Source organism: Ptychodera flava, chromosome 4 (assembly GCF_041260155.1).
Source record: "Ptychodera flava strain L36383 chromosome 4, AS_Pfla_20210202, whole genome shotgun sequence".
NCBI classification, from domain to species: Eukaryota; Metazoa; Hemichordata; class Enteropneusta; family Ptychoderidae; genus Ptychodera; species Ptychodera flava.
Window position 1 is genome coordinate 47,326,536 of NC_091931.1, and position 19,231 is coordinate 47,345,766.

Here is a 19,231-nt window from a genome sequence, read left to right on the forward strand (position 1 = left end):
GCCCATTGATCAATGTCATTTAGGATTTTGACAGCCTAGCCAATAGCACGCTCTGTTGTAAATCGTTGCTTAAGGCGATGACGTCACCGTACACATGAAAATGGCTGACGAACTGCCTTCAGAGTACGATGCTATCGTAATAGGAACAGGTAAAAAAGGAACGGTTCTAAAGAGCTCTACTGCTTTTCTGCTCACCAATTTGGCAAATATTGACGATTTACAACTCATATACTGGAATGTTGTTTTAAAACACGCAAGTGCATAGACGAAGACGATTCGATTCCATCAGACAGCATTCTGATGAAACCTTGGAGTGATCAACAACAATGGGTGTTGTTTATTTATCTATCGCTCTGTTACCGTTTAATTTCGTCCAAAGGATAACAGAGTTTGAAATTGACACATCAAATTTGCTTCAAATGTGACAACAGAGCCATCTTGAATTTTAGATGGGAATTCGCCAAGAGAACAGTAAACCTGAATGAATGAAAAGGCTGCAACTGACTTCACAACTGAAATGACTTTTAACATTGCCATTTGAAAGAAGCCATACATCATATAGAAAGAGAGTTTTAAGTTGATGGAATCATGATTTTCCACTCCAGTAGTATTCAAAATTTGTTCAAATTTAATCTGTTGTATCAAGACTGTAACATAAATAAAAATTAGGAACATATTTTCTTGCTGCCATCACACAGTAGTGTTGTATATTTAAATAATATCAGTAAATTTCAAGTAGTGTAGTGGCAAAAAGAATGATGAATTATGAAGTATGTAATTATTTGGATTGTGAGCAGACTTTAACATATTTTGCAATGTTAAACAATGTCACAACTGTTCGGACAGTTTCTTTGTTGATCATACAAAACATCCATTTTAATTGTAGTCTTGGTACCATCATGCACATATGACTAAAATGTGATCCTGTGATTTCTTGATTAGAACAAGGAGCTGTTTTCATGTTTGCTAGTGGTCTGTTTATTATTTTGTTTCAGGAGTGCCTGAGAGTATCTTAGCAGCAGCACTAGCTAGAATTGGACAGGGTGTCCTGCATATTGACAGGTAATTGTCTTAGATTTTCTCAAATGTCGAGTGCCACTGAAAAGAGCATTCGCATTCACAGAGGGGTTCTGAGTCAGCCATTACTCAGTTATCGTCATCAGGATTGTGGAATTTCAATGTATTAACCCTTTGATTGTCAAAGTTAGTTTTGATGCCTTTGTAAAATAAACTGCAGTCTATTTTTTTTTTCAGATCCAGACAACTCGCTTTCAGATTTTCCCCAAAATTTGGATAAAAATCTGTACCTTATAAAAAGCTATCTCCCTTTAATCCAAAATTATCAAAACAGTTACAGAAAAATTTACAAAAATTGGAAAATGTTGACCAAAATTTAGATCAGAAGAAAATACAGCACTCAAAAAGTTAACAAATGAGGTTTTTTCTCTTTTCTGTATATTCATTGGTATCCAGTTTTTCATATGTAAGCAGTAGTTACAAACTGGCATAAAAAAGCAACAGTCGTTATTTCTGCACAGATTTGATGAATATTCATGTCCTAAAAGACTTATTCTATTTCTATTGTAATTCACACCCAGACAGAAGCTCTATATGTAGTTTAGTATCCATGAATATAAAAAAATAAGAAGGTGACAGACTTTAGAACATCTGCTCTCAAGTCCAGATTGAGTAAATTGTTACATTTATTCCAATGTTGAATATCAGCAAAGAGTTTGCTGTACATGTTTTCTGTTTCTTTTTCAGGAATGATTACTATGGAAGTGATTGGTCAACTTTTAATTTTGACAGTTTAGAAAGATGGATTGAGAAAAATAAGGTAATTTAATCAAGGCCATGTACTACCTGTAAATTTTGTATCTAGACACCCAATAATTTGAACTTCACTGTTTTCAGTATTATAATTTCAGTATTATTTACTCAAAGTCCACCTCTTGACACTTGGTGTGCATAATATTGTCAGTTTTAATAAAAAAAGATATTTATCGTGAAGATTGAAAGACTGAGTCAATTTCATTGTGATTTATTGACTGTTATGAATGAAAGGTGTATGTAAATGATTAGAAAATATTTTATAACCAATCTTTTGCTTTTTGTTAAGATTATTTAGGAACTTAATTCAATTAAATATACACAAATGATATTTTGTAACAAAATTAATGTTGTTCATGTTTTTACCCAATACTTCCACTTTTCTGTCAAACATCTATCGCTATAATTTTACGGACTTATTAGGGGCCCAAGCCTACCGGCTGGGCCCTATTGGTTTTATAGGAGTTCAATATTTAGGGGCCCAAGCCGACCGGCTGGGCCCCTATTGGTTTTATAGGAATTCAACTTTCTTCTTCTACTTCTTCTTCTTCTTCCGCTCTTTTTTTGTCGACCTAGAACTCAAACACCGCTTACCGCAAACTTCTGAAACTTGCAGGCTAATAGGTAACTATGAGATCTCGTGCACCTGGGTATACAAATTTTGATTGGTCACGTGACCTGGCGGCCATATTGGATTTTCCAAAACCTAAAAATGGCTTTTCCAGAATACCCAGGGGTCTAGTCGATTTGAAATTTTTTGTATAGCAAGCATGGCCTAAGGTCTTAAGAATTTGCCGATAAAATCGCATGCGGTCACGTGACCTTGGCCGCCATATTGGATTTTCGAAAATATCAATTTAATCTTTAAAAATCTTCTTCTCCAGAACCAATACACCGATTCGACTGAAATTTCACATGTAACATCTTAAGTGTGATCTCTTCAAAGTTTGCGAAAGGCGTTTGGATCGGTCACGTGGTTTGGCCGCCATATTGGATTTTGAGAAAATCGTGTTTAATCTTCAAAAATCTTCTTCTCCAGAACCAATACACCGATTTGACTGAAATTTGACATGTAACATCTTAAGTGTGATCTCTTTCAAGTTTGCGAAAGGCGTTTTGATCGGTCACGTGGTCTGGCCGCCATATTGGATTTTTGCGAAAATCATGATTTAATCTTTAAAAATCTTCTTCTCCAGAACCAACACACCGATTCGACTGAAATTTCACATGTTACATCTTAAGTGTGATCTCTTTCAAGTTTGCGAAAGGCATCTTGATCGGTCACGTGGAATGGCCGCCATATTGGATTTTGCGAAAATCGTGATTTAATCTTTAAAAATCTTCTTCTCCAGAACCAACACACCGATTCAACTGAAATTTCACATGTAACATCTTATGTGTGATCTCTTTCAAGTTTGCGAAAGGCATCTTGATCGGTCACGTGGTTTGGCCGCCATATTGGATTTTAGGAAAATCATGATTTAATCTATAAAAATTTTCTTCTCCACAACAAACACACTGATTGAGCTGAAATTTTATGTGTAACATCTTAAGTGTGATCTCTTTCAAGTTTGCAAAAGTGAAAGGCGTTTGGATCGGTCACGTGGTTTGGCTGCCATATTGGATTTTCCGTAAAATATTAAATTCCAAGTGAAACGTACAGTAACTATTAGATGATGTTCAAAATCCTACTTTTTAAAGCTCGAATTTTGCACATAATATCATTAGTGCAAGATTTTTCAACCTTGTTAACCGCTTGGGCCCCGCCAACGCTGCTTGCAGCTTTATTAGGGGCCCAAGCCTACCGGCTGGGCCCCTATTGTTTTGCTCGAGTTCAATTATTTAGGGCCCAAGCCGACCGGCTGGGCCCCTATTGGTTTTACTGGAGTTCAATATTCTTCTTCTTCTTCTCTTTCTTCCGCTCTTTTTTTGGCGACCTAGAACTCAAACACCGCTTACCGCAAACTTCTCAAACTTGCAGGGCTAATAGGTACCTATAAGATCTCGTGCACCTGGGTATACAAATTTCGATTGGTCACGTGACCTGGCGGCCATATTGGATTTTCCAAAAACTTAAAAACGGCTTCTCCTGATGATCTAGGGGTCTGGTCAATTTGAATTTTTTTATAAAGCAAGCATGACCTAAGGTCTTTAGATTTTGTAAATAAAATCGCGTGCGGTCACGTGACTTTGGCCGCCATATTGGATTTTTGAAAAATACGCATTTAATCTTTAAAAATCTACTTCTCCAGAACCAAAACACCGTTTGAGCCGAAATTTTACTCATGTCATCCTTAGGGTGATCTCTTTCAAGTTTGCGAAAGGCGTTTTGGTCGGTTACGTGATTTGGCCGCCATATTGGATTTTGCGAAAATCGCAATTTAATCTTCAAAAATCTTCTTCTCCAGAACCAACACACCGATTCGACTGAAATTTGACATGTAACATCTTAAGTGTGATCTCTTTCAAGTTTGCGAAAGCGCGTTTTGATCGGTCAAGTGGTCTGGCCGCCATATTGGATTTTTGCGAAAATCGTGATTTAATCTTTAAAAATCTTCTTCTCCAGAACCAAAACACCGATTCGACTGAAATTTGACATGTAACAACTTAAGTGTGATCTCTTTCAAGTTTGCGAAAGGCGTTTTGATCGGTCACGTGGTCTGGCCGCCATATTGGATTTTTGCGAAAATCGTGATTTAATCTTTAAAAATCTTCTTCTCGAGAACCAACACACCGATATGACTTGAAATTTGACATGTACATCTTAAGTGTGATCTCTTTCAAGTTTGTGAAAGGCGTTTGGATTGGTCTCGTGGTTTGGCCGCCATATTGGATTTTGCGAAAATCGTGATTTAATCTTTAAAAATCTTCTTCTCAAGAACCAACACACCGATTCGACTGAAATTCGACATGTAACATCTTAAGTGTGATCTCTTTTAAGTTTGCGAAAGGCGTTTTGATCCGTCTCGTGGTTTGGCCGCTATATAGGATTTTTCGAAAATCGTGATTTAATCTTTAAAAATCTTCTTTTCCCGAACAAACGCCGATTTGACTGAAATTTTGCATATACCATCTTAAGTGTGATGTGTTTCAAGTGTGCGAAATGCGTTTTGATCGGTCACGTGGTTTGGCCGCCATATTGGATTTTCCATAAAATATTAAATTCCAAGTGAAACGTACAGTTACTATCAAATGATGTTCAAAATCCTACTTTTTCAAGCTCGAATTTTGCACATAATATCATAGTGCAAGATTTTTCAACCAAGTTCACTGCTTGGGCCCCGCCAACGCTGCTTGCAGCTTTAATCTTCTTCTTCTTCTTCTTCCGCTCTTTTTTTGTCGACCTAGAACTCAACCACCGCTTACCGCAAACTTCTGAAACTTGCAGGGCTAATAGGTACCTATGAGATCTCGTGCACCTGGGTATACAAATTTCGATTGGTCACGTGACCTGGCGGCCATATTGGATTTTCCAAAAACCTAAAAATGGCCTCTCCAGAAGACCCAGGGGTCTAGTCGATTTGAAATTTTTTGTATAGCAAGCATGGCCTAAGGTCTTAAGAATTTGCCAATAAAATCGCATGCGGTCACGTGACCTTGGCCGCCATATTGGATTTTGCAAAAATCGTGATTTAATCTTTAAAATCTTCTTCTCCAGAACCAAAACACTGATTCAACTGAAATTTCACATGTAACATCTTAAGTGTGATCTTTTCAAGTTTGCGAAAGGCGTTTTGATCGGTCACGCGTGGTTTGGCCACCATATTGGATTTCGCAAAAATCGTGATTTAATCTTCAAAAATCTTCTTCTCCAGAACAAACACACCGATTGAACTGAAATTTGACATGTTACATCTTAAGTGTGATATCTTTCAAGTTTGCGAAAGGCGTTTTAATCGGTCAAGTGGTCTGGCCGCCATATTGGATTTTTGCAAAAATCGTGATTTAATTGTTGAAAATCTTCTTCTCCAGAACCAACACACCGATTCGACTGAAATTTGACATATAACATCTTAAGTGTGATCTCTTTCAAGTTTGCGAAACGCGTTTTGATCGGTCACTTGGTCTGGCCGCCATATTGGATTTTGCGAAAAATCTGATTTAATTGTTGAAAATCTTCTTCTCCAGAACCAACACACCGATTCGACTGAAATTTGACATGTAACATCTTAAGTGTAATCTCTTTCCAGTTTGCGAAAGGCGTTTTGATCGGTCACATGGTTTGGCCGCCTTATTGGATTTTGCGTAAATCGTGATTTAATCTTTAAAAATCTTCTACTCCAGAACCAATACACAGATTCGATTGAAATTTGACATGTAACATCTTTAGTGTGATCTCTTTCAAGTTTTGCGAAAGGTGTTTTGATCGGTCACTGGTTTGGCCGCCATATTGGATTTTTCGAAAATCGTGATTTAATCTTTAAAAATCTTCTTCTCCCGAACAAACATCGAATTGACTGAAATTTTGCATATACCATCTTTAAAGTGATGTGTTTCAAGTTTGTGAAATAGGTTTTGATCGGTCTCGTGGTTTGGCCGCCATATTGGATTTTCCGTAAAATATTAAATTCCAAGTGAAACGTACAGTAACTATTAGATGATGTTCAAAATCCTACTTTTTCAAGCTCGAATTTTGCACATAATATCATTATTGCAAGATTTTTCAACCATGTTCACCGCTTGGGCCCCGCCAACGCTGCTTGCAGCTTTAATCTTCTTCTTCTTCTTCTTCTTCTTCTTCCGCTCTTTTTTTGTCGACCTAGAACTCAATCACCGCTTACCGCAAACTTCTGAAACTTGCAGGGCTAATAGGTACCTATGAGATCTCGTGCACCTGGGTATAGAAATTTTGAATAGTCGCGCGACCTGGCGGCCATATTGGATTTGCGAAAAATACCGACTTAATTTTAAAAATCTTCTTCTCCAGAACCAACATACAGATTTAGCTGAAATTTTACTCATGTCATCCTTAGAGTGATCTCTTTCAAGTTTGCGAAAGACGTTTGGATCGGTCACGTGATTTGGCCGCCATCTTGGATTTTACGAAAATCGCAATTTAATCATTAAAAATCTTCTTCTCCAGAACAAACACACCGATTTAACTGAAATTTTACTCATGTCATCCTTAGAGTGATCTCTTTTAAGTTTGAAAAAGACATTTGGATTGGTCACATGATTTGGCCGCCATCTTGGATTTTATACGCATATCTAATTCTGAGCCAGCCAATACAGCTAAAGGTCTGATTTTTGGTATATAGGGATAACTTAGCAATACAATTTTTTTGACAAAATGTCACGTGACCTCGATGACCTTTGACCTTGAATATACGTATATGTCCATAACTCGGTAACCACAAGTGCTAAACCCTTCATATTTTGTATGATGGGAGACCTTATGACACCACATCCTGTACCTCATTAATTATGCGCATATCTAATTTTGAGCCAGCCAATAGAGCTAGAGGTCTGATTTTTGGTATATAGGCATAACTTAGCATTACAATTTTGTTGACAAAATGTCATGTGACCTCGATGACCTTTGACCTTGAAAATACGTATATGTCAATAACTCAGTAACCACAAGTGCTACACCCTTCATATTTGGTATGATGGGAGACCTTATGACACCACATCCCGTACCCCATTAATTATGCGCATATGTAATTCTGAGCCAGCCAATAGAGCTAAAGGTCTGATTTTTGGTATATAGGGATAACTTAGCAATACAATTTTTTTGACAAAATGTCACGTGACCTCGATGACCTTTGACCTTGAATATACGTATATGTCCATAACTCAGTAACCACAAGTGCTACACCCTTCATATTTGGTATGATGGGAGACCTTATGACACCACATCCTGTACCTCATTAATTATGCGCATATCTAATTCTGAGCCAGCCAATAGAGCTAGAGGTCTGATTTTTGGTATATAGGCATAACTTAGCAATACAATTTTGTTGACAAAATGTCATGTGACCTCGATAACCTTTGACCTTGAAAATACGTATATGTCAATAACTCAGTAACCACAAGTGCTACACCCTTCATATTTGGTATGATGGGAGACCTTATGACACCACATCCTGTACCTCATTAATTATGCGCATATCTAATTCTGAGCCAGCCAATAGAGCTAAAGGTCTGATTTTTGGTATATAGGGATAACTTAGCAATACAATTTTTTTGACAAAATGTCACATGACCTCGATGACTTATGACCTTGAAAATACGTATATGTCCATAACTCAGTAACCACAGGTGCTACAGCCTTCATATTTGGTATGATGGGAGACCTTATGACACCACATCCTGTACCTCATTAATTATGCGCATATCTAATTCTGAGCCAGCCAATAGAGTTAGAGGTCTGATTTTTGGTATATAGGGATAACTTAGCAATACAAATTTTTTGACAAAATGTCACGTGACCTTGATGACCTTTGACCTTGAATATACGTATATGTCCATAACTCAGTAACCACAAGTGCTACAGCCTTCATATTTGGTATGATGGGAGACCTTATGACACCACATCCTGTACCTCATTAATTATGTGCATATCTAATTCTTAGCCAGCCAATAGAGCTAGAGGTCTGATTTTTGGTATATAGGGATAACTTAGCAATACAATTTTTTTGACAAAATGTCACGTGACCTCGATGACCTTTGACCTTGAATATACGTATATGTCAATAACTCAGTAACAACAAGTGCTACAGCCTTCATATTTGGTATGATGGGAGACCTTATGACACCACATCCTGTACCTCATTAATTATGCACATATCTAATTCTGAGCCAGCCAATAGAGCTAGAGGTCTGATTTTTGGTATATAGGGATAACTTAGCATTACAATTTTTTTGACAAAATGTCACGTGACCTCGATGACCTTTGCCCTTAAATATGAGTATATGTCCATAACTTATTAACCACAAGTGCTACATCCTTCATATTTGGCCGCCATATTGGATTTTACGTAAAACATGCAATTCCCACTGACACGTACAGTAACTATGAGATGATGTTGAAAATCATACTTTTCCAAGATCGAATTTTGCACATAATATCATTAGTGCAAAATCTTTCAACCATGTTATCCGCTTGGGCCCCGCCAACGCTGCTTGCAGCTTTAATTTTAAAACTTGTTTTATGTATTTTTTAATCTGAAGAATCCTGAGAATGAGACACAAGATGAATCAGAAAGCACAATTGATACCAATAATTTTGAAGTCGGTGAAGGAGAGTATTTGATTCATATGCCTAGGAATGGAAACAGCATTCAAAACTTGGAAGTTTATTCATGCATCAAGTAAGTCATGGGTTTAGGTTTATCCTTTCAGCTTTGATCTAGATCATGGATGGCACCTGATCAAAACACTTGGCTAAATTCAGTGGCCAACCATTTTTGTAAACCACATTGAAGGGTAAATTTACTATCATTTCAAATTATTTTGTTTAATTTTGTTTTATGAGAGTAATGATCCATGTTATTCTGCTGACTGAAACATGCTAAACTGTCAGTTGTCAAATCTCTACTGCATTCCCTCTTATAGATATAACAATGAATGCTCTGATGACGTAACTTATGGTACATACCAGAAATTATGTCATCAGCATATTTACATGTTATGTGTGTGTAGCAAGGTGTGAGTAGAGAGCTCTGATGATTGATAGTTCAGTATGTTTCATTAAGCAGAACAATGTAAATAAATTCTCATATGAAGCAAAAACAACCTATGGACTATGTCCCTCTAAAAACACACGTTATTGTTACTCCACACAGTGTGCATGTACCTAACCAAGTATTTATTTTGATTCTGCTAACACTAGAGAAATCTTTCTATATTACTGTTTCAATAAATAACATACACATTGTTTTTGTAGTTATAGTTGTTTCTATATAAAAGTAAAAATATTTCTGTCTTTACAGTGCATGTTTATTATTATGTCAATTTTTCTTTATGAGTGTATTTTGTGAGAGTCACTTCATGTCATTCCAGTGCAGAAGGGGCGCAAGATACTGTGAGTCAATTTTTCTTCAAAATGTAAACCAAACATCTTTGAAAATTTCAGAGAAAAGAAGGAGAGAACGCATTCAGAAGATGACATTTTACAGAAGTGTGACGAGAGAGGACTGCATCAGGTTGAGGAAGAAATCGGTCTCACTACAATGGCTGAAACATCAGATGATGTGGAAGGGAGAGAGAGCATTCCGGATAGGGAAGAGAATGAAGCAGCAAGTCATGGAAAAGATGGCAACGATCAGGGAGGGAATGAAGAGATAACAGAAAAGGACAATTCAAAGGAATGTGAATGCAAGGTTTTGAGCGATGTGCAAGACCCTGAAAAAAGTGAAGGTGCGGACAGAAGAGACGTTGAAGTGAGTGATAGGGTTGGCAGTGATGTCTCAGGGGTCGGCCAGGGTTCTGATGTAAGTAGCAAGGTATCAAATGCAATGCCCACAACGCCAAGTGCTGGAGATGAGTTTAAAGGACTTGGTATTAAAGCTCACAGAAAGGAATGGACAATGGAAGATATCAAAAAAGATTGGAGGAGATTTAATATAGACTTAGCGCCAAAGGTAAGTTACCCTGTATTTTATTGTGACTCCAATAAACTTTCTGTTAAGAAAAATCAACAGTTTTGACTTTCTGTATGCCTGTACGTATTAATCTGTTGAAAATTAGCATCTACAGTTTTTCATGTTACATTTATTTTTCAAGAAAGATAGAACATATACGTATGATTTGTACTTTTATTCAATTATAAAGGAGACAGTCCGCCTAAAGGAATATTGTTTTGTGCATGATAGATAGACAGATGTATAAGGAAATATAGCTGCTGTAGTCTTCACTAGCTGTATCGGAACTGAAACATCTTTCTATTTTTTGTATGCGTACTTAGTGCATGTCAAGTTATGCATCAATGTGTACATGTACCTACATTTATTTTGTTGAAAGGGTGCTTGTGGATTTCCATATTTTGACCATTTTAGATCCTCATAAATTACACCAATGTGAAAGGTGTTTACAAGATTTGCTGAAGTAGATGTCTCATGCCTCTGACTAGTAAGTTGAATGTATCAGAGAAGGCAAAGTTCAGCAAATAGCATGTCTGGATAAAATAGTGACTAACATACTAGGTCAATAAATTTTCATCTCACATTCTGCAGTCAGTCGGTGAAGAGATATTATAACATATTTCATAATCATAATTAGTTACATAGATTATATCTGTAATTAATTACACATTCTTATTTTTGTAGGTTTTATTTTCAAGGGGATCACTTGTAGAATTATTGATATCATCCAATATCAGCCGCTATGCAGAATTCAAGTGTGTAACTAGGATACTAACACACCTCAATGGCAAAATAGAACAGGTAGGTTTAATCAGACTTTGCAAAGAGAGGTTTGTATCATATCTGCAAAACAAATTTGAAAAGCGTGTGTCCTTAAACTCTGTCATTAAAACATCAAGAGTATATGAAAATGCAAAAAATATCAAACTAATTAAACTGTAGGAAGTAACAAAGTGTGCTACTAAATTAGAAATTTCACAGCCAATGTACTGTTTTTTTGTAATAACTTCATAGTTATTCATGTAATTTTGTGTGTAATATGTACCTTTTGGATATATATCCCGAAAACTGAAATTTCACAAAAGTTTAAAATGCTTTCTGTTCACGCCATGTATTTAACATCTTGTGTTGAGTCAATTAAGAGATCTGAAAAAGAGGGATGTTTACAACATTGTTTTCCAAAAATGACTTAATTGCTATTTTCCACCTGTGAGGTAAGCTACTTATAGCCATTTCAGCTATCAGCAAATTTTAGCTAACTTGTTTTTCGGATTAAAAAAGTTGTGCACTAGTTCCTTTATTTTTCTCTTGATTCCAAAAGGCAAGATTTCCTTGAGCCAACAACAGACAAAGCTACAAAATTTCATCATATAGACACAGATAGCCTGAAAACAAAGCTTAGCTTCAGTATATTGATGAAAATTGCCAGAGTAGCTGTCAAATACATGTAGATATTTTTCCTTCAATGAGTCATGTACTTCTCACATGTGTGTATATTAATAAGATTTTACAAGGCCATTTGACGACAACTTCCCTTTACACAATGATTGTAGTTCCTTACTGTGACCTTCCATGCTCAGTCATACTCTTCCTTTGCAGGATGTTAGGAAGGCTTTTTTCCCCAGGAGATAAACATGAAATCCCAAACATTTATGAAAACAACTGTGTAAAAATTTATGAAATCAAATGAGACTGGAAGTATCTCAATGGCAGATTTCAGGAAGGCAGTCAGAATTGAAGTAACAATTGGAGTTCTTCTTTATATCAGAGCCGTAAACTGAAAATGTTTGTAGACAATTAACACATGTGTCCTGATTTGACCTTCAGGTTCCATGTTCAAGGTCAGATGTCTTCAGTAGTAAATATGTCAGCATGTTGGAGAAAAGAATGTTGATGAAGTTTATAGAATTCTGTTTATCCTACGAAAAACACAAACAAGAGTACCAAGGTAAAATGAATGCGAAGATCTACAAAAATGCCATCTCCAGGATTAAATTTTTATTTCTGAATGGCATTGAGAGCAGATTATTGATGAAACGGTTTTGACTTTTCAGAAATAATGCAGGTTCTCAGTGTGAGTAAGCTTATGTGAAAATCTAAAGTTACAAGTTTTGGTATGGTACAAAATCTCAAATTACAAGTTATAGGCTAGATTAGTTACCGTATGATTCTGTTTTAGACTTGTTTTACTGTAATTGTTTTATGCTGATGTTCCACCTTTGGTCACATTTTAATATTAGTAAATTATACAAAGCAGATAGTTTATTTCTCAGCTGATATTTCTGTAAAGATAGGCTTTGTGTAAGTGCATATTCCTTTCAATTTTTTGATGCAGAACTTGTGTAGGTCACAGAATATGGTAATATAATTACTTATATAGCATCTAAAACCACATGAAAGGTGTGATCAGAGACACTGAGTGAAAAATACAGAACTATTAACCGGAAAACATTTTTGTAAAATACACAATGGTATTCTTATTCTTGCCATGCTACTTGTTGTCTATGAAGAAATGTTGGTTTCACTGTGGGTGGGGCAAATATAGCTGTATGTGTAGGGTCATATCACCAATTGACCTTGAATAAAACAGGCATAGTACACGCTATGTCATCATGTAGCATAAATTAAAGTACAGCTGTATTCAGAGTCTTTTTTGTGTTGTTAAAATGCATAGATTTATATTCTGGGATCTAAAGCATGGAGTTGGTAGGGTTCAAATTGTACTAATTTAGCATATTTTTGAATTTGATAATTATACTGACTAGAAATGAAGACCCTAATGTTAAAAGTGGAAATTAGCATAAATGTAGGAGAAATTATCAAAAATCTCTTCGCATTTGAGTTTTACATTTTCTCCCCAATACTTACTGTTATTTTTCAGAATTTGAAGATAAACCTTTTGTGGAGTTTTTGAAAACCAGGAAACTTACTGCAAATCTTCAACATTTTGTTCAGCATTCGATTGCCATGGTAACGGATCAGACTCCAACATTAGAGGTGAAGTTCCCTTATGACAGTTACACATCACATCTACAGCTTTTGAATTGAAATTCAAAATAAGATACAGGAAAAGAAAACCAGGATAATATCAGTTTCTGTAATGAAAGGTAACATAATGTATAAAATTATAACTCATTTCATTGAAGTTATGTAACTCAACATATTTGAATTTCTCAACGCAGGGTTTGAAAGCCACTCATCACTTCCTTCACTCTCTTGGTCGCTATGGTAACACACCATTCCTGTGGCCCTTGTATGGTTCCGGTGAGCTTCCACAGTGTTTTTGTAGGTGAGTTCTGTGTAAAATGTGCGTGAACTAGAATTACGAAAATCATGACATCACATTACAGTATGTGAATATTTGGAACCACAAAAATTTTGTATTTTGTAAGTTTTTCTCACAGAAGTAATATTTGAGATCAAAATCATTTCAGTTTTTCAATCAACTGCAAACGGTGCATAGACTCACACTCATGGTATTTTTACAGGTGAAATGTATATGATTTTCAGTTGCTTTGTTGAAGTACAATACTTCCTGTGTGACTTCCAGTTTTGAAGATTTACTATCTTCAACAAGTCAACTGAGGAAAGTATACCATTTGTCAAACTGTCAATTGTGTGAAAGAGAATATTCTCATGTCAGTGACACGCACAATTGACCAAGTGGAGACACTGAGAAATATAACCCTTTCAACAGCATGGTTTGTCCAAAACCTATTGTTGTCAATGGTGACTGTGGAACTGTTCACTTAAAAATGGGTAGTGACCTGGTGAATACAGGCCATATCATGTACAATGCATTTGTCAACAATTATATTCATTGTTTTGTTTTCAATAGGATGTGTGCAGTGTTTGCTGGTATCTATGTTTTAAGAAGAGATGGCCAGGCTTTGATTATAGATGAACAATCTAAATTGTAAGTTGGAATTTCATCTTTTAACAGGTTATTATTTAAACAATGGTATTGAATATATTTATGTTGCTTTAAGCAATGGTTCACACTTTTATTATAAACTACTTGAAAAATGTGGCCCTTCTACCATCAAGAACAATAGAATTTTGCGTGCGCTAAAAAAGCAGTATGGAACGCCCGTTCTGTAACACATACGCTTTCAAGGTGCCCCATTGCCTGTGGCTGTATCTGCGCGTTCACTGTAGAACTGTTTCAAGGGACCCATTGGACGAGTGCCAGAACAAGTCTTGTGCGCGCTCTGTACGTACGTATGTGTGTAGTGCACACACTCCAAAACTTGCAGAAGCACGTCCGAGGTAGCGTTCCACACTGGCGCGATAAAATCGGAAGAAAAATTGCTGACACTGCACGAAAATGGTCACTACTCTGACAATTTGATGCCCCAGTCAGGATTGTAAGATGTATAATAATAAGGTTATTACGAAAATACCGCAAAGGATGCACTCGGACATACTGGCGCTGCGCATCGCCCTCCGCTTCGCGTCGGGTGATACGCTGCGCCAATGTCCTCGTGCATCCTTTGCGGTATTTTCGTGATAACCTCATATTACTAACATAGTTTTTCCGAGCAAATTATGCGGTCCACTGATGAAGGAACAACCATTTGGGAGTAATGGAGTGACAAAGGTATATTCATTAATAGACTGAGTAGAAGAATTACTGAGAGAAACAGAAACAGGCAAATCTGCATATTACAGCAGAGAGAAACAGAGGGAAAGAAACAGACAAACAGCAAACGATGAAGTAAAACAGAGACACTTTGGCAGGCAGGAATGTCTCACTCAGACAGGCAGCAAAATCTTGAGTCCAAGAAGTATACAAGAAAATAATAGAATATAAATGGTTGTTCACCGCCATGAACTTGTTGACTAACCAGATTAATCATTCATTCATTTGCCCACTTTCTTTCTTTCTTGCAGGTGTAAAGGAATTATAGACTCTGAAGGTCAAAGGTTAAATTGCAGGTAAAATTCCATTATCCATTAAAACTGCCGGAGTGTTCAGAATTAATGTTCACAAATATAAACAGTTCATGCATCTCAATATTTAGTGAATAAATGAAAATTGAATAGTGGATTACATTTGTCATATACTTTTCTGGACCAGAATTTTGAAATAAAATCTGTATTCAAGGCACCTATTTCTTTATCCAATAAATACTTCCAGATATGAAATTTTTCAATCACTGGTTGTCTTTGCTTTTTGTTAATTATATAAATTAATGAGGTGAAATGTATATTATCTCAAAAATTATGGAGTTCATTTTTAGCTCATATTTGGTTTTATATATAAATACCAAAAAGAGCTTATATGATGAGTCTGAGTGGCGTCTGTGTCTGTATATTTGTGGGTATGTGCGGATGTATGTCCGTCACACACAAAGGCTCCCATACCGCAAAAGCTACCATCTCAGTATTTGGTGTACACGTAGATGTAGGGGTTGAGATGTGAATTTGTTCAAATTAACACATCAGTGTGAAAAATGTGCAAATGAGGTAAGAAAAAGGGAAATACTGCAAGTGTGCAGGAGTGGTGGCAGTGAACTGAATCAGCCCACACATCTGAATAAGAGGATTTTGACCTTTAACGTATTTGTATGCCCGGTACCTATTATGTTTGGGAGTGATAGCAGTAACTGAAACAGCTAATTTGTCATTTCCTGTCATTGTTTATGAACTATGACATATTAACAGATCTGCTGAAACCATATGGATGTCTATTTTTGTACATCCATGGTAGAAAGATTCTCTGCTATGCATGTTGCTAAAGTTGACCTTCAGTACCTAAAGTTTCAGACCTTATTTACTTTTGTCATTCTTAATTTTCTGGTTTAAATATTTCTTGTTGTTTTTCTGGTTGTATTTCTTGTTGTTTTCCTGGTTGTACTGTGCAGAAATTGTCATAAAATCAATGCATAATTTTCCTGCACTGAACAGATAGAAATAACACTTATTGTTGATCTTTGGTATGTACCAATTCTGATCAAATTTGAGCGACACCGTATAATTGCGGTATTTTTGTTGATTGTATTGTTGTTCTCAACATGAAGTAAGAGTATCACGTAAAAATAATGCTTTATTATGAATTTAAAAAGTGATATCATATACAAGAAGACCATGTTTGTTCCTTTGTTCACTTATGAGAAAAAAGACAACTTTCAGCTAGTGTGAATTTTATGATATGTCATCCCTGTTACTTTGTGATCCATGCAGGTGGATTATAATGGAAGGTAGTTATGTACCACATCAACACAGCAAACCAGAACTCATGGGGTAGGTTCCAGTATTAATGTCATAATATCTGATCCATTGGCATGAACATAATATCACTCATGTACATCTCTGAGCTTCATCCAGTTTATGGCCAGTGATGTTGTATTATCATTTTCCTTTTTACATCATCAGAGAGCGAAATGACAAGCTTATCTGATACATGGCTTTCAGTCACTGTACATGTACTGAGATATGAACATTAATATTTTGACAGGAGGTTAGAAACACATACATTCAGAAACTAAAGAAAACACACTGCGAATCATGTTAGAATACCTCATCATCTACATTCTTAGCCTGAAACCAATTGTATTGTGTCCAGCCGCATGAAATGTCAGAGCATGTACAGTAAGCCTTTCAACACTGCTAAAACCTGCCGTTTTGATTTTTAGCTCCCATAGCCATATGTATATATGGCAAAGGAAGCTATTCTTATAGGCTAGGGAAATGTCTGTATGTATGTATGTCTGTATGTCTGTATGTCTGTATGTCTGTATGTCTGTATGTCTGTCCGTCAACATCAAAAACTCCAAAACCGCTGTACATTTCATCTTGATATTTGGTGTGTACATGGATGATGGGCTGTAGATGAGACTTTGTTCAAATGAAGTTGTCATTGCCAAAAATATGCAAATTAAGTGAAAAAATGTAAAAAAAGTCAAAATTGAAAAAACTCAATAACCACTGAGCAGACTACATGAAAAATTGGCATGTAAGTACTTTGGGCTGACATGAAATGATTGTGCACATCTTGGGTCAGTATCTTGGACTTGCTATTTTTCATGAATTTTTTTGTAATTTTCTCCCATTTTTGGTCAAAAAATCTTCTTCTCTGAAACCACAAGTCCGATTGATTTGAAACTTGGTATGGAAGTGCATAGGAATGACCTTTCCCAAATTTGGGCAAATCGTGGTGAAATTTGCATATTTTTAGTTTACACGTCCATAGACTCCCATGTATTAGGCAGATCTCCATAGACTCCCATGTATAAGGCCACAAAAATAAAAATTTAGTTTCTCATCGTATTCATATTGCAAAAAGGATGCAGTGACACAATTTTTAGTCCCCATGGATGAAGTCCAGTGGGCTTATAGATTGGGTCATGTCCGTCTGTTCGTCCATCCGTGAGTCCATCCGTTCACGCAGATATCTCGGATATTTTGACAAATGTCATGTGACCTTGATGACCTTTGATCTCAAATATACATATTTGTCCATAACTCAGTAACCACGAGTGCTACCACCCTTCATATATGGTATGATGGGACACCTTTATGACGCCACATATTGTACCTCATTAATTATGCACATATCTAATTTTGAGCGAGCCAATAGAGCTAGAGGTCTGATTTTTGGTATATAGGGATAACTTAGCAAAACAATTTTTTTGACAAAATGTCACGTGACCTCGGTGACCTTTGACCTCAAATATACATATTTGTCCATAACTCAGTAACCACAAGTGCTACAGCCTTCATGTATGGTATGATGGGACACCTTATGACGCCACATATTGTACCTCATTAATTATGCGCATATCTAATTTTGAGTGAGCCAATAGAGCTAGCGGTCTGATTTTTGGTATATAGGGATAACTTAGCAATACAATTTTTTGACAAAATGTCACGTGACCTTGGTGACCTTTGACCTCAAATATACATATTTGTCCATAACTCAGTAACCACAAGTGCTACAGCCTACATGTATGGTATGATGGGACACCTTATGACGCCACATATTGTACTTCATTTATTATGCGCATATCTAATTTTGAGCGAGCCAAGAGAGCTAGAGGTCTGATTTTTGGTATATAGGGATAACTTAGCAATACAATTTTTTTGACAAAATGTCACGTGACCTTGGTGACCTTTGACCTCAAATATACATATTTGTCCATAACTCAGTAACCACAAGTGCTACACCCTTCATGTATGGTATGATGGGACACCTTATGACGCCACATATTGTACCTCATTAATTATGTGCATATCTAATTTTGAGCGAGCCAATAGAGCTAGAGGTCGGATATTTGGTATATAGGGATAACTTAGCAATACAATTTTTTTAACAAAATGTCACGTGACCTCGGTGACCATTGACCTCAAATATACATATTTGTCCATAACTCAGTAACCACAAGTGCTACACCCTTCATATTTGGTATGATTGGACACCGTATGACACCCAGTGATCGAAATAATCGGTGGCAATGGTGGCATTTGCATCCAAAAACTGTCAATCTGCCACCAAAATTTTTTTCTGGTGGTATTTTTCTGCCACTAAATTTTGGGTCATCTTGTCATCGATCCAACACTAGTCTGAAGGAACACGCGTTGTCTGACGGCGGAAAAACTCCTTAGCCAAAAAAACCCCCAAAGTAATTGCGACATTTTGGCATGAATGAAAACACAGCGTGAATCCAAACTTGTGATTGGCTAATCTCCATATCGATGACAGCAGCTTTTGTACACTGGACATGTTGTTGCCCTCTGTGATAGCCGCATATGCAGTCATACGACACAAGATAAAAGCATGTTGTGACATTTTGAAAACAAAGCCAAACTGCAGC

General features: G+C 36.4%; 1 protein-coding gene across 1 annotated transcript in view; it reads left to right on the forward strand.

Moving 5' to 3' along the window:
- Positions 1-19: 19 nt before the first annotated feature.
- LOC139132002 (rab proteins geranylgeranyltransferase component A 2-like) overlaps positions 20-19,231 on the forward strand; it is a 29,484-nt gene continuing 10,272 nt past the window's right edge. Inside the window, exons 1-12 of the mRNA XM_070698356.1 lie at positions 20-149; positions 996-1,062; positions 1,765-1,837; positions 9,004-9,143; positions 9,908-10,415; positions 11,100-11,216; positions 12,243-12,363; positions 13,297-13,412; positions 13,598-13,704; positions 14,254-14,331; positions 15,309-15,353; positions 16,602-16,661. Coding sequence (XP_070554457.1) covers positions 95-149; positions 996-1,062; positions 1,765-1,837; positions 9,004-9,143; positions 9,908-10,415; positions 11,100-11,216; positions 12,243-12,363; positions 13,297-13,412; positions 13,598-13,704; positions 14,254-14,331; positions 15,309-15,353; positions 16,602-16,661 — 1,487 coding nt within the window. The 5' untranslated portion in view covers positions 20-94. The remainder of the gene's footprint in view (positions 150-995; positions 1,063-1,764; positions 1,838-9,003; positions 9,144-9,907; positions 10,416-11,099; positions 11,217-12,242; positions 12,364-13,296; positions 13,413-13,597; positions 13,705-14,253; positions 14,332-15,308; positions 15,354-16,601; positions 16,662-19,231) is intronic.